The sequence below is a fragment of the Topomyia yanbarensis genome, chromosome 3, assembly GCF_030247195.1.
Source record: "Topomyia yanbarensis strain Yona2022 chromosome 3, ASM3024719v1, whole genome shotgun sequence".
In the NCBI taxonomy this organism is placed as follows: Eukaryota; Metazoa; Arthropoda; class Insecta; order Diptera; family Culicidae; genus Topomyia; species Topomyia yanbarensis.
This window is the reverse complement of record NC_080672.1, coordinates 296,061,029-296,087,520: the sequence shown is the minus strand read 5'-3', so window position 1 is coordinate 296,087,520 and position 26,492 is coordinate 296,061,029. Positions and strand designations below refer to the sequence as shown.

Below are 26,492 nucleotides of genomic sequence, written 5' to 3'. Positions count from 1 at the left end.
AATTAATTTTAATGTTAGTTTATTTCAGTGTGGCGTAACTAGTACTAATGCTATGACTGGCTCACCTACTTTACATACAAAATAAGAAAGCCGATTGTAATGTAATAATGTCTACCTGTGCATGTGTATGTCTGTGTATTTGTAACAGCCGGGTCAGGGACTGATTGCAGAACTGGCATATTTGGTAGAATAGTGGCATGTACTTTCGGCATTCAATTTGTGCACTCGATTTTATTCATTCGGGAAAGCCGGATTGGATAAATTAAGGAACAAATAATTTACCTACGCACGTGAATCATCCATTGCCGGTCTGCATAGCATGATGAAATTCTAACAGAATGCGCTGGTCGTTAATGGTAAATAAACATTTGCTGCATTTAGACGAGTTAAAGTAGTTTGATTGCACGTTACATGTGTTCTTCTCTTTTTTTATTTCGATTATAGAGGTTTTAACCTTAAGGTCATTCGCCTCTTTGGGTGAGAAAAATCTCTTATGAAAAATTTCTAGCCCTATGTGCGGGGCCAGGACTCGAACCCAGGTGCGCTGCGTACAAGGCAATCGATTTACCAACTACGCTACGCCCACCCAGATTCTACTTCATTAGTCTGGTTTATTTGTACTTCTATTAGTTTTCTTGTCCATTACTCATGTATACTAAAATAATATCGGTCAATTTATACACTTCTAGTCAATATCTGTATCTTTTTTCTTTATTTGGCATATTACAATTCCTTTTATTATTATATCTTAAATTAGATTCATACATAAAATTAATTGCATTTTCGCTCATATACGTACGTGACCTTCGCGATATCAAAAACCTGGTCACAAACGCGAACATACATACAAGTGAACGTTATAGCACCTATAAATTTACAAATGCGGTATCAAGCATTCACCCACCACTCGCGCGATCATGAATCGGTCACGTCCGGAAATCTCTACCCTCGGTCCTAGCAGCCTAGACTTATGCCTTCAGTTGGATAAAAAAATACGTCCATAATCACTAGACAACACGTTCCATGGCGACATGACCGGAAACTCTAGTGATATGGGGAAACTGGCTCTCTTCCAACATCTGTACCATACACTAAAAATTAAGCATGAGATTCATGGTCCGCGCGCCATCATTCAAGAATACACGCGAAGATGCGAATGCCCATTTAATTTTAAAATCGAATTTATACACGCGATAAACACGTTAGCATACAAATGCTTGAGCCCTTCGTGACCATTCACGGCACCTACACGATCGATCTCGCAAACATCTCGGTGATAAGGTGAATGTTTTAGCACTTATAAATATTCAAACGCGGTCTCAAACGTGAACCTTAAAAACTCCCGCCCTCGCACGATCATGAATCGGTCACTTCCGGAAGTCTCTATTCTTGGTCTAGGTCCTTGCCTACAAATGGACCTATTAAAAAAAGAAAGCTCTCATATGCACTGGACAACACGTTCCATGGCGAAATGACCGGGAACTCTAGTAATATGGGGTAACTTACTCCCTGTCAGAATGTGAACGGTACACCGGAAACTAAATATCAGAATGACGGTCTGCGTGACCATCCAAGAACGAACCCCAATATATGAATGGCCACACAACTAAAAAACCAGTTTTGTACACGCGAAATCACATGCACGCGAGCACACGCGACAAACACGTTAACATACGAACGCTTAAGCCCTTCGTGATCAACAACGCACACTTACGCCCGAGATCGCGCAAACGATAACACCCCGGTAATAAGGTGAACGTTTTAGCACTTACGAAGTTTCAAACGCGAACCTACAAACATCCGTGTTCGCGCGATCATGAATCGGTCACGTCCGGAAATGATTACCCTCCGTCCTAGCAACTTAGGTCCATACATTCAGTTGAACCAATCAAAAAATAAAACTCATATCTACACGTTCCATGGCGACGTGACCAGGAACTCTAGTGATATGGAAGATCTCACTTTCTTCTAGCATCTGAGTCGTACATAAAAAATTAAGTATTAGATTCACGGTCCTCGCGCGATCATCCAAGAACACAAACAAATATGCGAAAGGCACACGATTATAAAATAGATTTTATACACGCAAAGTTACATACACGTTAGCACACGCTATCGAACACAATATCGTACAAACGCACGAGTCCAGCGCGATGATACACGCGATCGCGAAGTCCCCACGCCCGCATATATCTGAACCGTACAATGAATATCACACTCAGTACCACGGCCCGCTGCAATTCGCCTTAAGCAGTGTTTTAGTGGACGACATTGCCTGTCTCGTCTGTAATTGTGGTGTGTGATTCTTAAGGGGAACCCTTCCGAGAACCTAGCTCTACAGAACCAGTAGGATAACTCTCGAAAAAAAAAGAATTCGTGATTCGCAATAGAAATTTAAAGCACTTTGAGAAAAACAGCCAGCCACAAGCAGTGATCGAAATATTTAGACGTCAGGTCGTCGTCAGCAGATGTTATACTGACAATTTAGGAAAAATAATGGCTGGTTTTATGCCAAGCCACAAACACATACTGGAACGAACTCAAACTAAGTAGTATAGATGAGGTATTGGCTTTGGCACTTTTGTCATCGAGAATGATTAATCTTTTTAGTACAGCAGTGGCAAATTTTGAATTAAGTGGGTGTATAGTATACTGTATACTCAGTTCAAATAAATTACTTCTTATATTTATAGCTCAAATTGATAATCGTATATGGAAAGTAAATAAACAAAATTATTTTGATCAGCTTTGTTGAAGTGGCGTAACAGATCGCCCTGGCCATTTGCTAGACTCTAATTCCAAAAAGTCTCACGTCAACTGAAGTAGCGGGAAGAACAGAACTTACAGTTCTTTGGTGATCAACGCTAAATAAAGTAGGCAAAGGTATCAAATTACATTCGCAACCGATACTTCGTGTACAGGACAATGGCGGGGTAAGCGCTAGTGAAGTGTACTATACTCGATATGTTGAAGTACATAATGAAGTAAAAAATTCTTAGTTGCATAATATCTATCACAAAAGTTTTCTGCAAAGCCTTGTTGAGTACATATTTCTAGAAGTACGGATGAGCTTGTATCCTGAACCAATAAACGATATAATGCTTCGTCGTAGCTTGTTAGCGCGCTTACATGTTCAAACAGACATTGATTTTTGAATCATCGTTTCGCAACAAAAGCTACTAACATAAAACAGCAATCTAGCTCCACGGCAGATGAAGTCATCCTGCTGGCAGTTATTTATTCGACAACGACTGGTTCATGTCTCAAATTTCGATAGTGCACGCCTCTTCGCCTCGGTCGCTATTTCGGAGGTGATACAGGTTCTCAAGATTAGTCCGCCATTAGTCACTACCAAACGTACGCTTTCGAAAAGGCTCAATGATCTCATGTTACGAGTTCTAATAAAATAGGCATTTGGTAAAAAAAGAATGACAAGAACCACATCACTTCTTCACGAATACGATTACGAAAATTGGATCTACAAAATTTTACCATCATCACGATTGCCAACCTACTCAAACAGGCCTGTGCGATATCTTGAACCGTTGCTTATTTTACTGATTCGTGACCTATTTGCAATCGAGTTGAGACCAAGTGACGACGTTCTCCCCGCAACAACGTCTATTCGTCGAGACGGGGGGTGATGTCGTGAAGAGTAAACATAATAAAAAGAAGCACTCGCAGAACTCGCGAAAACAAAACGCGGAACCGAGGAAAACCATGACCTATGCTTTACTACTGATGCTGCTGTTGCAATCTAGCATTACACTACGCCGGTCGGGTAGCACTTTGTGTTGCCTAGTATGCATTTCTCCCGGTCTGATGGAGCGAGTGTTCATGGTTTGTCGCCTGCACTCTGTTTGGCGTGTTAGGTATTTTTAGAATGGAACTGTGCTCCTGTCTCCTTATATGTACGTATAACAATCAGAGCTGATTCCGTGTTTATTCCGAAGTACTTTTAGAACGATACAATACTGCAACCTGTGGAGATGGTTCTTACTATCCTCGAGATGACAATAATCAATCGGAGATAGAAACAGGAAATTTATTTAGCTCATTCGACCCGCTATTGCTAAATGGCAACTCTCGCTATATTCACCACCACCGTGCAATACGATGGATTTAGTATTTATTGTTTACAGCAATGACAGCAGTATAATAGTTTTAAACTTTTCTTATCAGCAATGTCAACGAACATGTTATGAAAGATTGCTTTCATATCATGGTATACGATCTGTTGAATCTTCTTCAAGGGAATGTCATCTTGAGTGCTCTGGAAAAGGCCTAGGTTTCGATATTTCATTCATTTAAAATTATCTGAATTTTGATTATGCGGTTAGGGTAAAAATTTCACAAAAATTTTCACACAAACAATGGCTGCTAATTGTCAGAACTCTGAAATGCTAAAACAGAATACAAGGGAGGATACAAATATATGTACTAAAATAAAATTTAAGTCGTGTTGAATCAAGAATCAGAATTAGTTTGCATAGATACAAATTTAAAATTATCCATCTTTTTAAATGACCAATTCACAAAAACTTAAAAATTACCAGTAAGAATAAAACATTTATGTTATGACCACCAACTAATCATTGCTGATTTTTTCAGCGTTGAGCAAGCAAAAAATCATCGCTTCGTTATCGTCGGATTGATTGTGATGTCTCTCTCAGGATGTATGGGGCACTATTGCTTTTAAACTCGTTTCTTTGACACTGCTCGAGGCGTTAGTCTAGCAGAGTCGTGGGTTTTTTGTATATTTATATTCGTGAATATAAAAAACAGTTGCTTCGCGTTAGATTTTATGCACGCGATTTTTTATTTAGAGTAGAGATCTTCTTTCTCAGAGAAGATCGATTTGTTGGATTATCAAGTATTGTTTGTGAGTCAGTTAGTCGCCAAAGCTGCCTTCGCCGATGATTATTGGGGCTAGGCACGTCAGTTTCTATTGCAGTTGTTACCTTTTTCGATAGCAGCTTTTACGCAGAGTTACCCGTAGCGCCACTAGCGTCATAAGTCGCTCGTCGTATGTTCGAGCCCCACCCATGAAGGACTCTTTGGGGTCAATAAGATCGCAACCCTGCAATCATCCTGTATACTAAGAATCGGTTGCGAAGTTTGTCAAAATAGAAGGTCAAATTCTGCAACGGAATTTAGTACCAAGGTTATGTTTTTCGCCGCTCGATTACAGAATCGGCACGAAGTCAGCTTTCCTTGGTGTGTGCATATCAGAGTTTGTTTAGTTTTTGTTTCATTTGTTCTAAATAGTAGTGGCAGGTAGAAAGCCCCGATCTGCATCGTCACCACAAGTTCGTAATACCTCAGAAAAGGTTTCTCCAAGGTATGACGGAATCAGATTTAATCAGATTATATTGGCTCCGTTCACTTTGAATAAATGTTCCATCTCTCGTATACAGTCGAACTCAAAAACCTGGTGTCTTATTAATGTGTTGTTTCATGTTTTGTTGTTTTTCGGCGATTTTCAAAAGCATACTGGAAGATATAAATTAGCACACAGCTATAGAAATACGCGATATGCAAATAAATGCCCACTGGACTGCCCAGAAAATAAACGAATTTTTAAAAACTCAATCGGCTCATCTCTGAGTTGATTCCTAGGTCCATCCGGAATCTCTGCTCTTAATTTGAATCAAATCGAAAAGGTCTAGCTACCACACCAACGTATTTGAAGTTCCTATGGGATTTTCCCACAATTTACATGGAGGAAGCGCACTAAGCTGTATTTTCACCGCTAGGTGGCACTGTATGCATCAGTTTATATGAAAATGAATATAAGAAAGATAATTTTGTTGTCTACAACTTTTTCGAAGACTGCAAATCAATCCAACTTCCTTTAGAGAAATTATTAAACTGTTAAGGATGTGATGTCTGAGTCAGTTTTGTGTTGGCCTAACAGCACATGCTGGTGAATCAGTATAGTCCATTTTCACAAACTATTTTTTGCAAAAAATAGTGGTTAGGTTTAACTGGATTGTAAGTTTAGAACATTTTTCGTACATTATATGAATCATCTTTTGATTACAAAATTTTAGTTTCATATTTCACCCCATAGGTGGCGCCAGAACTTATAAAAAAGGGAAAAACTTAAATTATTCGGTTCGTATTAGACCAAGGAGATAAAGAACGTGGTAATATGAGAGAGAGAGAGTTTGCTAGTATTAGGCAATCTTTACTTGACATAATTTATGAATGGTCCACAATACCAATTTTCCAATTCGCTGAGATTTATACAGACTAACGCATCCCTTAAAACTCATTGTTTATGGTCCATTTTATATTGTCGACAATACTCCCGACAGCCGGCTGTCCGGAGTTCAAGTTGTTTTCAATAAAACAAACTCTCGATAAACGCTTACCCAGAGTTTAACCGCCTTAACATCTAGAACATTTACGTATCCTACAATCAGTGAACTCAAATATATACTCAGTTGCATCGCTTGCTTGAGGCCCACTACCCAATCCGTGGTACATATGGGAGTGTCACTGAGTCGGGGCCTTCCGTTAAGTAAGTACCACATCAACATTTCCTTTCTCATATCCCAAGTTACGGTTAAGATGGTCGTGGTCTGCAATGGTGGTTTGCAGGCGAAATTCTCGCTTGGACTGGATCAATTGTTATTCCCAAACAACGCTCCTTAAGTAGTCTGGCTGGAAATGAGAGTCATCAGTCTGCAATCTACGAAATATACCGTGCTTACACAACGCAACGCAATGCAACGCACCCCATAGGTGGCGCCAGAACTAGCTTTTAAAGAAAGCGAGATAGAATAAGGACATGTTCACAAGAATTACTGGAAAAAGTATTTTCTACAACTTTGTAAAAGACATCGAATTGCTATCTCTTTCCGTTAATAAGTTAGCATTGGTGCCCTTTATATGGTGAATTTTCCTTTTAAAAGCTGACTCATATCATGTACTAAAATTGTTCTAAACATAGTATTCAGTTAAACCCTACCATTATTTTGCAAAAAATAATGTTCGTGGGAGTTGAATCACCACCATGCGGTGTTAGATAATTAAAAGTTTCATAACTTCTCTTCAGGAAGTTGGATTGTTTTGTAGTCTTCGACAAAGTTGTAGTCAACAAAATAATCTTTCTTATTTTCACTTTCTGTGATAAACTGATGCATACAGTGCCACCTAGCGGTGCAAATGCAACTTCGTGCGCTTTCTCCGAGTAACTTGTGAAAAATTCCCATAGAAACTTCGAACACGTTGGTTCGGTAGTTAGACTTATTCAATTTGTTTCAAATTCGGTGCAGAGATTCCCGCTGAGACTAGGATAGGAATCGATTCAAGGATGGCCCGATTGGGGTCTTTTCACTTTAATGCCCACGCAATATAAAGCACACAAAAAATAACATGCAAACGCTCGAGCCTTTCACGATAATAGAAACCCGTTTGCAAATACGCACACCCACGTCCCCGATCTCATAATCATAAAAAAGAGCTGGTGATTATGTCAACCTGTTAACACTTAGGAATGTATAACCGCGGTCACAAGCGCCAAAATACAAAAGCTCGTTCTCTTGCTATCATAAATCGTACTCGTTCGGAGCTGCCATATTATAGTACAAAACTTATATACACTAGGCAACAATTCCCGGGGCGCCATAGTTGAGACTCCAGTGAGATGGGGGGAGCGCACCTTCTTGTTTCGTCTGAATCGTTCACTCAAAATTATACAATAGAATAAACTTTCAACCGGAATCGTTCGCACATATCTACGTCCTATATAAAAACGCCCGGTGATCAAACCAGTCGCCCGTTCCCACGCGATACCGGTATCGGAAGGCCTTTGTCCTTAGCAGCCTAGGTATATCGCAACAGTCTTCGTTTCAATAAAAGACAAACCCATAGGTATTCCCCCTTTTGTGTACTAAACTATATTGTTAGTTTTAAGATAATTGTAAAATATTTCGTAAAATACTATTACTCCCTCTCTTATATATCAAAGTGAATACCTTGTTTTAATTTTTTTCATAAAAAAATCTTTTGGCCCTCTCTTGTATATTGAATCTTATTTCTAGTCTTAAGATAGTTGTAAACTTTCTTTTCCTTTGTAAAAAAAAATATTTCAACATTGTAACCTCCTAGTTTTAAGATATCCAAAATGTAAAAACACAAGCATTTGGCACCGCCAGGCTAACGCATTTGTGCCTATCAAATAAACGAAATGAATAAAAAAAACCCATAGGTACCGTCATAAGGGTTACCATATTCATATATTTTTCTGTAATGCCCGATTTTTTCACAGATGACAGATTTTGGCATTTTGATTTAAATATCACAGATTCTTGGGAATACTGTGTGATTTTTCACAGATTTTTTGGAAATTTTACACAGATTTTTTTCGGTTTTGGCCATCACAGATGATAAAAAGATTTTTTTGGCCGAAGCACAGCTTTCAATGTGGGATCCCTGACCGTCATACCGCGTAACTTGCAACATTTAGGCAAATGATGAGACGCTTGGAATTTTGTGTTTGGAATTCATCTCGTCGGTATCTTAAGGGTGTCCCACATCAAATTACATCGCAGAAAAAAACGCTGGAGAAAATTACCTAGTGGAGCAATCCCCCTCAAACTTTCAGACAATAAAACATTATTAAGCTTTTGGCATATTTATTCAACTTCAATACCATAACCGTACGTTCACACTTTACACTTAACTCCACTCATTAGGTTCTGTACAACATCTGGCTGCAATTTCTTCTGTAAGAAACCCACTTTTTTCCATGTCTTCCTCAGATTTATCCTCCACACCAAGGATGCTTCCGTGTTGTCTGCTTCTTAATTGCCTAGTATTTCGAAAGGCCTTAGTTCCGGTGCGTCAAGGTGGGGGAGTCATGTCCTTTGGTACAAAAGTGATCTCGTTGGCTTCGTACCACTCCAGGTTAACATTTAAATAGTGGTATGAAGCTAGATCCTATCACAAGATGGTTGGACCCTCGTGTTGCTTCAACAGAGGAAGCAGACGCTTCTGTAAACACTCTTTGAAGTAAATCTTCTCGTTTACAATCCCGATAGTCATGAACGGCGCATTTTGTTTGCCACATGAGCAGATCGCTTGCCAAACCTAGTATTTATTGGCAAACTGAAAGTTTCTGCTTCCTTACTTCCTCCGAAACATCAAACTTGTACTGGACGGTCAAGAACAGTAGCCTCGGAAGTTGCCGGACGTAAGTCTCATCATTCATGATGAGACAATGAGGATTCGTTAGCATTTGGGTGTACAGTTTCCAGGCCCGTGACTTTTCCACCGTATTTTGCCGTTCGTCAGGATTTGGAGCTTTCTGCACTTTATACGTATGCAGTCCCTCCTGGTCCTTGGCTCACTGAACGAAAGACTTGGACAGATTCAAATTTTTGGCCAAATCCCTGACTGAAGCATTGATATTTATTTCGAAACGTTCGTCGATTCCGGAAAAAGTCTGTATGTGTATGTGTGTATGTATATGTTAAACAATCTCGCCGATTTTTCTCAGAAATGGCTGGACCCACTTTCACAAACTTAGTCCCAAATGAAGTATACAACCTTGCCACCGGTCACTATTGATTTTTTTCATTGATCCGACTTCCGGTTCCAGAGTTACGGGTTGAAGAGTACGAACACACAGCAAATTTCCATATAAATTGGTACCACGATGCAATATATATATTAAAATGTGTGCAACATTACTTGGATATTCGTGTCCATGTTTAGATCATTAATGCCCCATAGAAGTCGCTTTGACCACATTGGCCACCTATGACGGTTCTTAATGCTCCGAGGAACTTGCCAAGTCCCTAAGTTAATATCATACATATTTCTCAGCGAATTCTTTACCGATTTTTACAAACTTGGTCTCAAATGAAAGGCACATCGTTCCCATTGGCTGCTATTGAATTTTTTATTATTTTATTTATTTTGACAGCATATTTCACAATAATCAATTATTAAATCTAGCTCACATCAAAGCAGTTAAACATCGTCCAATACCCCTCAAAACCTCCATCTTCGCGACACCCACAGAAGAATCCGATGAATTGTCTCCTTCCGTTAAGTAGGTGAAGCATCAGCACTTCCCGTCTACCTTATCTTTTATACTACCCCGTGAACGATGGAGATGGGGGCGGGCGGCAATGGTGCCTATAATGCCGTTGAGATTTTAATATGGATCGGATTGGTATGAATTCCTACTTACCATTTCCTAAGCAACTCTTATTAGATAATCAGCAGTTAATCATGATGTAGTCGGAGCGCAATCCGCAAAAATCATCGTCACAACGCAACGCAAAATTATACTGATTACTACAAACTAAGTTTTTTATAACAAAGGTTTAAACAAATTCAACTCAATGCAATAAACAACAATTTTTTTTCTAGTTATTCTTTCGAAATAGAACTTTGTTAATTTGAAATCAACAATGTTAATTGCAATATTTTTAGGTGACTTGTCCCAGTGGTTCCTGTTGAAAGAAACATCTTAAATTTTTTGTTTTGAATATTTTATAAATTTTGGTTGGGGCATTATCGCACGAAAAACTTTTTTACGTGCGTTACACTTTTCTTATCAAAATGACGTTCTTTTTTGTACCATGCTCTGATATTTCTTCTACACATTAAATTAGTACCCCATCGTTGGTGGTAAAATCAATTTAAATTAAGTTATTTTCGAGTGGTTAATTGCTTTCAAAAAATTGTTCTGTGTAACATAACAAATGATGCTTAGTCCTATCGTAAATACTAAAATTGGAATGAACTCTCAACAAAATCTGGTATCAACCCGGATTCCATGTAGCTTAAATACTTATCACTTGATGTGACGATAACAAAACAAAATCTACTGTTATCTACTCTATTCCAGTCGATGCTGTGTTGGTAGCAGATAATCGAATACTCGTTGTTTATTTACCATCCTCACCCGCCGCTCGCATGCATCGGCATCCTATGTGACACGTATGTACAGGTGCTTTTGATAAGGCATGGGGTATTGCGCCTTTAACGCTACGCTGCCGTCTGCGATGCAGTCATCGAGCGATGTTTTTACGAATTTTACAGTATAGTATGCACAGCAAAGTAGCACGTACTTCATGATCCTAGTTGTGTGCGATGCGATTGTTGATTCGATGACTAATGAAACAGCAATTTGTTTTAGCGTACATTATGTCTTGCCGTAAATGATTTCGATTGTTCCAAGAAAATCGATTCATCTGACGTGCTGATTCATGCAAATTTTAACAATCCAACCGGTTTGGTGCCTATATGTGACAATTTTAATCGCATTAAACCAACCAATGAGAAGACCGGTTGATAAACATAATGTGTCAACATAATTTGGTCGGGCTTATGACAGGCTTGAGAGCAACACAGATCACTACACGTAAACGAGTAATAACGGTTGCATCAATAAGTATGTTGGCACTTTCGAAGAAAAATTCATCAAGCGAATTCAAAATTTCTTTTGTCATTGACAACATACTTGTAATTCAAGCTTATATTCCTAATGACATAGTGTAGTTTACTGTAGTTGATGTAACGGTGTCACACTTCAATCGATTTCGTCAATCAACTATGGAGCATTTCTTCCCCACCGTTCCGGTAAAGTTCCGTCCAATAGACTGACACGGTGCAAAGAATGCATCACGCTCCAAGTCAGCTGTGATTAGGTCTTCCTTCCTAGTTCAATGTCATCGACAACGTGCAACTGTGGTCTTTGTGCAGATACCGAAACGAAGTAATGATTTCCTCCCTTAATGCTCGATTCGTTCTCTTTATGCTGACGTCGTTGTCGTGCTGCGACCGCCGGGCAAGAATGACAAACCTGCTGGTCAATCATCGGTGTAATTTTCTGCAACGAAATAAGCAGTCATTATCATCGACCGGCAACATAGAGTGACAAAATGAATCTCACCAAACTTGCACTTAGATTCCACCATGATAACTGTCATTAGTAGTCTCAGCGACACCCAGATACGTTCAACTATTTGCCGGCACCATGCCAGTAAATTGTGCCGACAGAAAGAAGCACAACTGTCTCAAGAAACGCATAACGATCGTAAACCAATGGTTTGGATAATCAATTTTATACTAAAATTCAACGGTACCGACGTTAAACAACCGGTAATAAAAGTAATCCAAATATCGACTGCCCTGAATTTTTACGTTGATAGTTAACGTTTCTTCTCTTTTTTGTCTTTTTTTCACAGGCGGCTCGTCAAAAACTATCAACCAAAAAAGAGTAAAGAAGATGAAGAAAACGAGTAAGTATTAACGGTGGTAACCTGATTTCATACAATAGCTGTCATAATCTACCTTTTGGGATATTGCTTGTCAGCAATGAACAAAAAATGAGTAGACGTTTGGAAAGTATCGTAGCATTGTGGGAATCAGGAGTGTACCAGAGTATTCTAACTCTTGACAATAAAAAAAATGATCATTTAAATGTAACTGGCAAAAACACGTAGATGACTTTGTTTACATTTGAAAGTACTGACTTTTTGCTTTCGATGGAATATAAAAACCTTTGTCTGACGGAGACTGCTAGGTAGGCTTATACAACCAATACTCCATATTACTATCTCGCGCTGAACAAGAAAATAACTCAACACACAAAGAATATATGTAGTCCTTCGGAATTAGAGCAACCAAAAATCACAAGGGAGGATTAGAAATCAATCGTATTGGGCAGCGCTTCAGATATTTCCCTAAGCCTGTGAAAGGAATTGCGGCTCTGCAATGATGTTTGTGATACTTCAGTTTTTATTAAACTTGTAAACAAAATTACTTCCATTTAGATTCGCTATCGGATGAATCGTCAATATTTATATCATTTATTTATTTATTAACAGATTAAGGCCGAAGTGGCCTGTGCCGTATACAAAAGATTCCTCCATTGTACTCGGTCCATGGCCGCGCGTCGCCAGCCACGCAGTCTGCGAAGGGTCCGCAAATCGTCTTCCACCTGGTCGATCCATCGGGCTCGCTGCGCGCCACGTCTTCTTGTACCGGTCGGATTGCAATTGAGAACCGTTTTCACCGGGCTGTTGTCCGACATTCTGGCTACGTGCCCGGCCCACCGTAGTCGTCCGATTTTCGCGGTATGACAGATGGGCGGCTCCCCAAACAGCTGATGCAACTCATGGTTCATTCGCCGTCTCCATGTGCCGTCTTCCATCTGCGCTCCACCGTAGAAGGTACGCAGCACTTTCCGTTCGAAGACACCAAGTGCTCGTTGGTCCTCCACGAGCATGGTCCAGGTCTCGTGCCCGTAGAGAACTACCGGTCTAATCAGCGTCTTGTAGATGGTCAACTTCGTACGACGGCGAACTCTGTTCGACCGAAGTGTCTTGCGGAGGCCAAAGTAAGCACGATTTCCTGCCACGATGCGTCTACGAATCTCTCTGCTGGTATCATTGTCGGCGGTCACCAGTGAGCCCAAGTACACGAACTCTTCAACCACCTCGATTTCGTCGCCACCGATGCAAACTCGAAGCGGGCGGTTCTCATTCTCTTCTCGTGAACCTCTTCCTATCATGTACTTTGTCTTCGACGTGTTGATGGCAAGTCCGACGCACTTGGCTTCTCTTTTCAGTCTGATGTAGGCTTCCTCCATCTTCTCAAAGTTTCGTGCAATAATATCAACGTCATCGGCGAAGCCAAGTAGCTGAACGGACTTTGTGAAAATCGTACCACTCCTGTCGATCCCTGCTCTTCTTATTACGCCTTCCAGCGCGATGTTGAATAACAGACACGAGAGACCATCACCTTGCCGTAACCCTCTGCGTGATTCGAAGGGACTCGAGAGCGTCCCTGAGACATGTACTACGCACATCACCCGATCCATCGTCGCCTTCACTAATCGCGTCAGTTTGTCCGGGAATCCGTACTCGTGCATAATCTGCCATAGCTGATCTCGATCGATAGTGTCGTATGCGGCTTTGAAGTCGATGAACAAATGATGTGTGGGCACATTGTACTCGCGGCATTTCTGCAGTACTTGACGAAGAGCAAACACCTGGTCCGTGGTAGATCGTTCGCTCATGAAACCCGCCTGGTACTGCCCCACGAACTCTCTTGCAATTGGATATTTATATCAGCATAGGGTCTGATCATAATAACAGCCAGAGCAGTAGATCTATCGTGAAACCTTGCTTGTGTGATGTTCTCTAACCATGCAGAGTAAAATATAGCTTTCAAAATGCCAGTTGCTCGAATTAATAGATATATACCTATTCCATTCTTTATTTTTGGCCGCTTGTGCCCCTTCGGAAGGTTGCCAATCGGAACTAAAAAGTACTCCATTACACGGAAACAAATCCTTTATCGTTTTCATGAATAAAAAATCATGAAACCAAAAATTTCGTCATCCTTAGAAGTCATGATTATGGTTCATCATATCATAATGAAAAAGGCGAAGATCATGAACTATAACAAGCACTCCCATGATTACTGATCATGTCCGCTACTTGTGTAACACATACTGGCAATGTTTGAAATGTGAGAGCCTGGTTGCCGCTATTTAGGGGTATTCATTCAACTGTTTTCCTTCAAGACATCATATTGAATGAGTCAAATTGAACAAATGCAGTCCGAATCTTTGCGCGACGAATAAAAAAATTAAAGTCACGTTAATGGAAAAAAAACTGAGTCTTTCGCAATGAACACTACTTTAAAATCACTTAAAGTAAGTTTGAGTCCATTAACTATAATTGGTTTCTAGGCCCAAACCAAAGTGTATAACAGGAACTAGCCATTGGCGTTTATTCGAGGCTAAGTGCAGCTTACAAGCTAATATGTTTTGAATATAGGCAAATTATCGCGAATTTTTAGCACTAATTTACGGAAAAAATTACAGTATACTTTATTTAAAAATTACGAAAGTTCTCCTCATGGTGTTTTGTGTTATTTAGAAGTGAAAATTTTCTCGCATGCCAAATAAGAAATAGATAAGCCATAAGTTCCCGAACCAGTCAACGGAGTAAAAATAGCAACAGTATTTAGGTTATCTCTATCCTATGCTGGTGGTGCAGAGGCTAAAGCACTGATCTCAAAAGGCCCTTCATTTAGGGAATATTACCAGTACGATCAGCACTAGTCCACAGTTGTCCAATTGCGCGTTAGAAATAGGTTGCGAAAGCTCACAATAACGATTGTTTATAATGGCCAATTTCCCAATTAACTTGAAAATCAAGCGAGTATTGGTTTTTTTTTGCGCAGACTATTTAATAAGCACATTAGGATCTCAATAGTGACAGGTTTGTTTAAACACGAAGAACTATTCTAATATGTTCAAACAGCAGTTATTCGTTGCATCATGCATCATTTATCATGCGACGCATCAATACTGCAGCTCAATCATTTTCAACATAGCGATTTTAAAATCTATTCACTAGGATTCTAACATGGTGAATGAATAAGTGTCGATTTGAAATTAAGGCTTTTGCATGAAATTTCTGCCAATTTAATAATAGTAATTGTGAGAGGTTAATTAATTTTAGTAAATAAATTATAATTGGATTGATAAATCCATAATTTATTTTCAATTTCATAAAATACATTGACAATATTCAGAAAATTAAAGAAAATTAGTTACCATGATACCTAGAATGAGAATCGTCATTAAAACGCCTGAAATTATACTCGTCGACGAAAAAAGAGTAACGCATATACTGCGTTACGGACAAATAATTCATGATATGATGCACAGAAATCATGGTGTATTTTTATAACATGAAAAAACACTATATTCCGAAAATCATGAGTCAGTTTTCTTATTTCGAGGAATGGATTTGTTCCCGTGTACTACCGATCCGTGAAGGAGAATCTTATGCACACTTGCAGGAAGATGTTACCATATGTATACAAACTAACGCATAACCGTGCGGTTTCTCCACAAAATGCATCGAAAGCACCAGTATTAATTTTGCGTCCAAATGCAATCTTGTACCGCAACGCTGGATGATACATCGGTCTAACCCGGTAATTCTGGCCACTTTCTCGTCGTCTTTGAAGAATCTTCGTGCCACGTTTCCCTTATTGAAAGTACCACTTACCCCTGATCGCGGTTTATCAATATTCAGTACCAACAGTACCTTGAACATCTCTTGGATTTGTTTCTTCCGCTTCTGCATTGACGCTCTATCGGTTTCACGAAATGTCATAGGATTAGGAAAATATCTGAAGTGCTGCCCAATACGATTAATTTCTAATCCTCCTTTGTGATTTCTGTTTGCTAAGAAGATTCATATTGTTGAGTTATTTTTTTATTCAGCGCGAGATGCTAATATTGAGTTTTGGTTTAATGTTTTTTATATTGATTATAGAGGTTTTAACCTTAAGGTCATTCGCCTCTTCGGGTTAGAAAAATTTATTAAGAAAAATCTCTAACCCTATGTGTGGGGTTGGGACTTGAACCCAGGTGAGCTGCGTACAAGTCAAACATCAAGATTACAGTAAACAGCCGTCATATTTTGAGACCAGGCATCAATTTGAAATCTCATATTGATACCGGTTTAAACTTTCTCAGATATGACATCATATTTTGATCTCACTTTGATTTGCCTGCATGCTTTGCATTTTTAGAGAAAAATATTTGTTTCTATTTCTTTGGCAAACATCAAATTGCTTACTTATTTTGTTATTATTGGAATATTTCAAAATCTCAATGAGCAAATTAAAAATGCGCTCACTGATAGCAAAAATAGTTTTCTGTTTGATGTGATAGGACAGTTTCTGCTTTCGATTCTGCTCTTTCGACCGTTAAAACGACCAAAACGATAACAACCTGAGCAATCATTACCTACTACACTACATCAGTTCTCAATTTGATATCAGGCTCTGCTCGAGAATCGTTTTACCAACTACGCTATACCCGCCCTCTTTGATTTTGTACGTAACCTACCTAGCAGTCTTCATCAGACAAAGGTTTTTATATTCTAACGAAAGCAAAAAGTTAGTACTTTCAAATGTAAACAAAGTCATCCACGGATTTAATTAAGGAAGTTGCTTAAGAAAAAAATATTGGAAAATTAACAATAAATTTTTTGTTTCAAGTACTACAGATTCATCGTCTTCATAAAAATGTGTATTTTATCGTTATAAACAACGTTGCAGAAGACCCTTTTCATATAAAAAATAATCGTAAAAAGTTATACCAGGAAATTTGTTTTTAGGGGGTCTATCGCAAGTAACCCTACATTAGGGTGGGACATGGTTATATGAAAAAAATAAAATTTTGCTCCGAGTAACTTTTTGGGTCCCATTTGGCTCCCAGAACAACTCTGCAAATTTTTAGTTCGATCGGTGCCCCTATATTTTTGCGCCCACGGTTTAAAGTTTACATGGGATTTCGTATGGGGAAAACGTCTCTTACAAATTAATTCCTTCAAGAATCGCCCGTTATCTCCTAAAAATAAAAAGATGACTGATTTTTATAGGAAATTTATCAAGGAAGCAAAATCTAGAAGACCACGAAACGATCTGATGCTTGTGGAAAAAGTTATTAAGCAAAAACCGATTGATGCCTTAATGAAAATTTTACTTTTCATAGCATCACTGCTGCTGACGGTCGAATTATATACAAAATCTGTAACTTTCTCTTATTATGTACAAAATAAGACTCAATTTATTCCTCAAAACTCTTGCGAAGTGGCCAAACAGTATTGATAAATGATTTAGACACATTAAGAGAAGATCAAAACAAAATTGCATATAATTGGACGATTCTGTCACGTTCGCCCGAATGACATTCGCCCGAAAGCCATTTACCCGAAGGACATTTGCCCGAATGTTACATAAACCCGAATGTCATTCACCCGAATGCCACGAACACCCGAAAGACATTCGCCCGAATGCAACATAAACCCAAATGCCATTCGCCCGAATTCCATATACCCGAAAAACATCGAAATGTCAATCAAAAAATTTAATTTATTAAGATGAAATACAAATTTTATTACATTTGATGCTATGAAGAAATTAACACTAAAGCTATACCAGTCCAATAGTTAATCCAATCACCTGGTTTGTATGATTTAACTAGGGTTTCCAGTTTTAAGTCCTGTCGTGAGTTCTTTTTAGACTTTTTTGCTGTTGGCACCGCTTGTAGTGTACGTAAAACATACGTACTAGGGTTTTTCTCTTCAAGATGCAACTGCTTCAACACACCATAGAATTTACACGGCTTAACAAACCGTTCCATTTATTGTGCTAGTCTTCCACATTATTGGTGGTTCTAGGAATCTTTGTCGATACATTTTCGAAAACTGACCACGAAGCGAGGGGCAAAGAAGGGTTATCGAGAAACTTTTTGATTAGTTTCCTTCCTACCAAAAATACAATTTTTACTAATGTAATCCAAAAAATCGTCAAGAGCCTTTGGATAACTTTTCCTCAATTCTTCGAGTGCCATTGGAATACCTTGATGGGGCAAGAAAGCCAACTTGTTTGTAAATTAGTTGTATTCGGTGATCTTCCGAATATTTTGTCTGACGACCAAGTTGTTTTATTTTTCAGAAAAAACTTTGGTTTAGATGGAAGAATCATCCGTGAATTAGGTGGAAGAATCATCCTGTCTCGAAATCCAATATTACGTAGAGAGCTATTTGGTATATAGATTCAAGGAATTGCTCTTGTTTTGAAAGAAGGAATCAACCCTTATGTTTGAGTATACCGGGCAGACGAGTGGATCAACAGTTTCTTTGCAAACTTATTTGGCATGCAGATCCAAGGATTTATCATGTTTGAAAGAAGCAATCAACCCCTAATTGTGGGAAAAGAGCTGCTCATGTTTAAAAGAAGGAATCAATCCCTAAGTGTGAGTAAATCGGGCAAACGAGTGGATCACTGGTTTGATTGCGAGGACTATTTGGTATACAAACTCAAAGTACTGCTCATATTTAAAGAAGGAATCAACCCCTATATTTCAGTAAACCAAGCAAACCAATGGATCACAGGTTTGCCGAGTAGGGACTTCCGCTTCGGTTCCTCGACCTCGGTAATTGTGCAAAGCCGCATCACACTAGCTTCGTAATATAACATTTATGAGCTACTATTTACTAACGGTGTTGTGCCAAATGGACCTCCACCATGCAAGATATAATTACTAATTTAATTGATTCAATTCGTTAACGGAACATCTTAATATATATTTACCTCGATCGATGGTGTTTCCGAAAGATTTCTTATTATTTTGTCCGGTTTATCCCAAGATTTCACCGCTTGAGCTGACAACTGCGTCCTATATGCATCAGTTTGCACCTGAAGAGCATTTGTGGCGTTGGCAACAGAACCTCATTGACGTCGGATAGTACACCTAAAAGCGATGTCGCATAGCCACATTGGTCAGTGTACGGTTGACTAATGTGGCTACGACACATCGCTTTCTGGTGCACTGTCCGACTTCGCTGCCGCTCAGTTTAAACTAGCTATAGCCCCTATGTTTGAATAAACCGGGCAAACAAGAGGATGACAGGTTTGCTTATAACTCCGGCGACGGGTTAATCAACGCCTCGCCCAACAGAACCTCAGCGGCTTTGCGCCGCTTCGGATCCTTGGCCTCGGATATGCGGCCAAGCCGCATCACACTAGCTCCGCTGTATCAGCTCACTTGTTATTGTTCAGTTTATCAAACTTTGGTTAAAAATTTCACATTTCCCGCTCGGATTTGGTTTATTTAGGTTAAAATACATCCTTTTGGTAAAAAAACCGCATTAAAGTTTGGACTTCTATCACTAAAGTCACTAAACTAGACAATTACCGATTTTATATTATGCTTGAGTGAATGTGGTATTCGGGTTAATGACATTCGGGCGAGTGGTCCATTCGGGTTGATGGCATTCGGGTAAATGGTCCATTCGGGTTAATGACATTCGGGTAAATGGTCAATTCTGGTAACTGGTTTTCGGGCGAACGTCATTCGGGTAAATGACTTTCGGGCGAATGTCATTCGGGCGAATGTGATAGAACCAATTGGACAACCAACAGCAGTGGTGCTAGAAAAAATGAATATTTTATCATTCGTCAGAGCATCAATTGGTTTCAGCTTAATAACTTTTTTCTCAAGCGTCAGATCGTTTCGTAGTTTTCGAGACTTTGTTTCTTTGTTAAATTTACTACAAAAACCACAAAAGCGTTTCTTTTTAGGAAGCAATGGGCGACTCCTGGAGGAATTATTTTGTGAAAGTTAGTTTTCCCATATAAAATCCCATGTAAACTTTAAACAGTGGGCGCAAAAATATAGTTTCACGGATCGAGCTAAGAATTTGCACAGATATTCTAGGACCCAAATGGTACCCAAAAAGTTTCTCGGAGCTGGAATCTAATTTTTGTCCCACCCTACCCTACATATCCTGCTACCACTGCTATGTAGAGCATTAATATCTTCATCAAAGTCATTTGCAACAACATTTTCTAGAACTTTGCTGAGGACCGCAAGCTTCTAGCTAAATTATTTGGGGAAATGAATTTTCTTTCTCACTTTTAGGCGAATTGATCACTTAATTCATTATATCAAAAAATGCGTCTATTTATATCTAGAAACTTCTTAAAAGAACTTTAATCTTCAGGATTTATTGAATTTTGACCGCGAAAACGGCATTTTAAAACACTATGGCGTGTACTGAAATTGCATTGGGGTGAAGTGCAAACGACGGCATATATGCCCGACACTTCGACTCGGAAGTTCAAAACTAGTGTACTTCAACGCCGCTCTGCGCGCGAACATTACAAACAGCGTGTTGAATGTACATGCAAAAATCTCATTAGAATCATGCTTATTTGCATGTAATTCATACGGCCCGTGTTTTGGGTGTAGAAATACATCTTTGCACCCGAGAGTCTTTAAATAGTGTATTTACTCAGTACTTCTATTTAGTCATGTTTAAGTTGCCATTCTATGCTATCATAATTGATACGCCTTATCAGTCTATCATTTTCATATCGCTTATCTTAGTCGTCATTTTCTGAAAATAATTCATTATGATGAAGTATGTATGAAAGTATGAAAATAATAATTCAGAGTCGCAACTCTGAACTAAATTCTCTTTCATAATAAGCGAATACATATTTATTAAATACTTTCGGTGCACATGGTGAATACTCCATGGACGTACTCTCACGACAAAGAATAAATTTCCACTGTAACTGCAAATACGTTGGACATTCCGATTGAATTGACTGTATCCGCTGATCCGCTCCCTTGATGAGTTTCTATATGATTAAGTTCTTGTTTGAAATCATAACTGATAAAACTTTACCATATCTCAAAAATATTTGCTAATAATGGTGTAATGTGTCACCCCCACACAGATTCTCCTCCTTCCAAGCGTTCAAATGCGTCCTCAAAGAAGTGGCCGACCTAGCCGGTCAGCGGGAAGTCGTGGCGGAGAACCTTCAACTGCAGGTACTGCAGGGCATCTCGCTGCTTGCGAAAAACCTCCGCGATGAGCGCAAAAAGTCCCTCAACGAGGGTGCCTTGCTCACGCACAATCTCAGTAATCAGATCGCTTCGCTGGACCGAGCGAAAAGAAACTATGAGAAAGCTTACCGGGAGGCGGAAAAATCCATCGACAGCTACCAGAAGGCTGATGCCGATCTTAACCTGAGCCGGGCCGAGGTGGAAAAGCAGCGAAACAACATGAACATCCGCTGCGGTCAGTCAGAGGACGCGAAAAACGAATACGCCAATCAGCTGCAGAAGACAAATAAACTGCAGCAGACGCATTACGAGACATCGCTGCCAGAGGTTAGTCTACTAAACTTTCGCACGATACTGTTCGTTTTTTTATTACTTGATCTATTTGATAGGTTTTCAACCGATTGCAAGAGCTAGACGAGAAGAGAACACGAGGACTGAAGGAATTCATCAAAGGTGGAGCGGATGTGGAATCAGCAGTAGCTCCAATAATCGCGAGGTGTCTTGAAGGTATGGTGAAAGCAGCTGATTCCATCAACGAGAAAGACGACTCGCTGAAAGTAATAGAAAAGTAAGTTTGACGGCGTAATTTGATAACGCGTAACAACAAATTCATCGGAAACTAATTGTAGATACCAGTCCGGGTTCCAACCGCCTGGGGATCTTCCATTCGAGGATCTCTCGAAAGCTGACTCTGAAACCTCCAATAACTCCCAAAACTACACTCCCACCACTGGACTGAACCACTTGACGGCGAAGGGTACCACAACGCAAAAACTGAAAAAGCGTGTCGGACTCTTTGGCATTTTCGCAAGCAATAAGGTAAGTTGAGCTGTTTAAGTGGTTAATTTTGAGTGTTTTCTAAACCAATTTACCAATATGATTTGAAACTAAATGTCGTCATGTGCTACTCTCATGTTTAAATTAAATATCGATGTTTAGTAGCTTAGTCGTAATAACGTCAATGCAGCATTATGATCAAATAGTGGCTTAATCGAATCTCTAATTTTATTATTATTTTTGTCCCTCCAACCGCAGACAATGATAGCTTTCTAATCCATTCCCTTTCAGTTTTTTTCTAATGGAACCACCAAACAAGCCTAACCTTTTTCATTCTCATGAACTACTATGAAAAATTCCCAATCAAAAGAAAACATTCCGATTCAGTAGTAACGCCAAAGCAGTAGAGAGACATCGTAAAATTTGTTATCTTTAATTGGCTGGCTCATCACAAACATGCGAGGAAGCCAGGAGGGGGTTTCGAGCACGCGAGCACAAATCACTCATGTGGAACGGAAAGAAACTACTTCTACACGACAAGAAGAAAATCACTATCAACAGCTGTTATCTTGTCACATTTTTGTGCTTACAAGTCGTCGATAGAATGGTCAGAAACGATTGAGCTTCAGTAAGCTAGAAATTAACACTGTGTGGTTTGTGTTGATTATGTTCAGACTCAATTCTCGATTACTTTAGCTTGCTCTTCTTCTATTGCGGTGCAAATTATTTGTTACTTTGAGAATCCCCCTCCGGAGTCCCTATCGATCAAATTGAGAGTCATGATCACAATCAGTTAGTTGTTCTCATCATACACTTAGAATGTTAATTGTATTCGCCAACAAAATATATGGCAATTAACATTTATACATAGTATTGTAAGTGTTGGTGGTCTTGTTATATTGACCAGATTTCGTTTAAATTAACTACGATGTGCATGTAGTCAACGATTAAAAAAGATAATCATCATAGTAAAAGTTTTCGTCAAGTATAAGTCAATTCATGCAGTTTGTATTTCATTTCTTCCATCTTGTGTGGATGCAACCTCATCGTATACTGATCTTCATCAAACTTTTGCCAAATATACACATCGTTTTTGGCTGGTGTGTCGGGTGAACGTTGTTCGACTAACCTAAATGCTAAACGCTGCTAAATGAAAACACAACATCAAAAACCAACACCGAAACCGAAATCAAAACGAAAACAAACCATCCGCTGATATATCGAAACTCTGTGAGTATTGCATCGCTAAATGTAATCACCAAAACACTGTGTGTGATGTCGATATCCACCACATTCGTTTTTTTGTGATAAAACGATTGCGCTCTTATCGCTAAACAAGCAAAGCACCCTATATCTAAATGCTTTCCGTGTCGTGATTTGCTTCTACTTTATTTTTCCGCCTCCTTACACATACGCGCCTTCTCTTGCACTCACGCACACGACGTGCCTGTGGTGTGGTATTATCCTATTTTTATGGTGTTTGCATAACAGCTATAAAATTTCATACTTCGTCCTCATTGCAACTTACTTTCGTGTGGTGAATACATAAAATGTGCACATTTTACATACCTTTTGAACGCATGGGAAAATTGAAACATACCTACGGTGCGTTTCAAAACACAACAATCAATGTTTAGGTCAACAGTTTTTCTATAAAATTGATACGCCACTTAAAAAGCCACTAATCATTCAAAAGTTGAAGTTTGAAACTCTCCGCCATTCCTCATCAGATGTATGTATGGCAAAATCGTTGCGAATCATCGAAATTCAAATTTTGATAATGCATAAAACCTGTTTGGATCACATAAACTTCGATAAATTGTCTTACTGTAAACATAGCCATTGATTAAAATATGCATAAACCAAAAACTCGTAAGTGGTAGAACTATTGTATTGTGTGGGAAATCAGTGTGTATGATCATTCCTGTAACTACGTAAAGTTTCCGGTTGACCAATTCAATTTACCCCTTGTGATGGCTTGAAATGTGGAATATTTTAGAAACCTATTTTTATCGATAAATTCGAATAATAGTCAATCCAATAGTTCAGAAGTTCTATGGAAATCATTGCTGTAACTGCAAAATGTTGGCGGACGAGCAGTTTTCAATATACCCCTGTGATAGTCTAATATTGAAAATGTTAAGAAGTTGATTTTTTCCGATAGATATTTTAAAAACAGTATGATTAGACGAGTTATGCATGATAGTGGAATATTGCCCACACCACCTGTAACTAGTAGCAGAGGCAATGACAACCGATATTTAGATACTCATTAATTTTGCATCATAGGGGGTTTTGGGTATTATTTTTTGTGTTTATTTCTACTTATGAGTGCTGCCAGATGGTATTTCATGCATATCTTATCATCTTTGTCGTATATATTTTGATACAGGGACCCCTTTTCAAAATTTCGAAAGAAACAGGAGGTAGAGTTACGGAACGTTAGTAACTTTCATTGTATTAAACGGAATTACACATTGTTTGCACCAATTAATCGGAAAAATGTCCACCAATGCACAGTGGTCCAAATCCACAATTTAGGAAAACAAAAATATTCCTAAATAAACAATTTAGTTTACAGCTATGATATCTTCGGGTCAAATAATCAGTATAGTTAAGTTATTTTCAGATGTAGGTGGTGTTAGGGTGACTCTTATGATAGTAGATTGCAGTCCTCAAAAAGATTGTAGATCACAGTTACTTAAAACAAGCAAATTTGTCGACGAAGCCGTAGTGGTTTTTCTAAAAAAAATATTTTACAGCTATTCTAATAACTGAGGGTGTTTCTAACAAAAACAAGTTTTTACCCTATTTTTTTTATTTCACGTAAATGGTATATTTGGGTTAACTTTTTAGTGTTTGTTGAGGCAATTTTTTTGCGAAAGCGGAATTTCTAACAAAAATCGATTTGGATATTGTGGTTTTACTACTGAAAAATGCCTCATAGACTGACTCGAAAATTATTTTCACTACATCAAAAACCGTTTGTCAGATTGCATCATAGATTACCTTCCAAAATGTTTGGCGTGAAATTCTAAGAGTAGAGTAGAATGGGGTCAAACAGATCAAAACACTGGTCGCAGTGGAATATGCACCCAACAAAAATGGGGTCAAATAGATATAGCGGGTACAATAGGTTTAGGACACTATCTTCATTATGTCATTGCAGAGATCGCTCGTGTTGCGTGAATTAAATACACGGTAGAGCACGTCGTTGACGACTGTCATTTCGACTGTTACCGTGGCTCAGCTGTATTAGTTACGGCGTCGTTTATGTTTTCACGTGTTGTTCTGCAAAAACGCATCGGACAACTTCAATTCCACATTCTGGCGACGTGGAATTGAAGTTGTGCGAGGACACCGAAGAAGTCATTCGCAAATACAATGCCAGACGCAGCTGCTGAAAAAACATGCTTTTTAAACATTTCCGCAGTTTCATGATTTTTCGCATCATTTGTCACATCCTCATTTTCTTCCCTAAATTACGTCAATGGATTCCATTTATTATATGTGTTATTAATTTTTAAATAATCTGCGATATTAATACTCCTCAAATAAAAGTCGAACCGCTGATTTTCTAGGCGTGTACATTGTTTTATTTAATCTCGAATATAGTGACCTATCGTACCCCCAGATCAGAAAAAACATCGAAAAAAGTACCTTCGCCTTATTGGCTTTAGCTTGAACAATATTTAGCCAGGCATAAAATTATTATTGCCAAAACTTTGCCAGATGTACAATCTTTCCAACGAGTGCTTGTTTGTCAAAATCAGTGCAATAATAGTATTGCTCGAGCTCGTCAAAAAAACTGACCTATACTTGACCCCACTCTACTCTATTTATTATCTTTAAAAAATCTTCCATTCTTTGGTCTTCGAATAACTGTTCACTCGAACTAAGCACGCTACCCCACGAAGGTAAGGATCTTCAACATACTTATTGGTCTTCATGTCCCGAAATCAGGATTATATTGGTGCATGACCAACGCGTTCTTAGTACTCTTGAGCTGAAAGTATTGCGAATCATCCACGGCGAAGTTCTAAACTCCAGATTGTTAGACGAAATAAGAAAGAAAAATGGGTTGGAAATGAACGCTTTATTGAAAACATGAAGTTTCCCAAAAAAATTAATATTTTCCTAAGTCCTAAGTTTACTCTAAAATTCAACATTACAAACCTACTAAGATCGTAGCTATTATGACTCATTTTTCGAAATTGTCATATTTAAAGTAAAATATCAATAATTTTCTATGTATCGATTGCAAATCGAAAAGGGTTATCCTATGTTCAACCCC

At 38.8% G+C, this 26,492-nt stretch overlaps 1 protein-coding gene across 16 annotated transcripts in view; it reads left to right on the top strand.

Moving 5' to 3' along the window:
• The window catches only part of LOC131692829 (formin-binding protein 1-like), a 209,407-nt gene that overhangs the window by 155,462 nt on the left and 27,453 nt on the right, over positions 1–26,492 (top strand). For all 16 annotated transcript variants that reach the window (XM_058980126.1, XM_058980133.1, XM_058980123.1 and 13 more), the window contains exons 3-6: positions 12,213–12,266; positions 21,313–21,748; positions 21,811–21,989; positions 22,051–22,240. In XM_058980126.1, the coding sequence (XP_058836109.1) occupies positions 12,213–12,266; positions 21,313–21,748; positions 21,811–21,989; positions 22,051–22,240 (859 nt within the window). The remainder of the gene's footprint in view (positions 1–12,212; positions 12,267–21,312; positions 21,749–21,810; positions 21,990–22,050; positions 22,241–26,492) is intronic.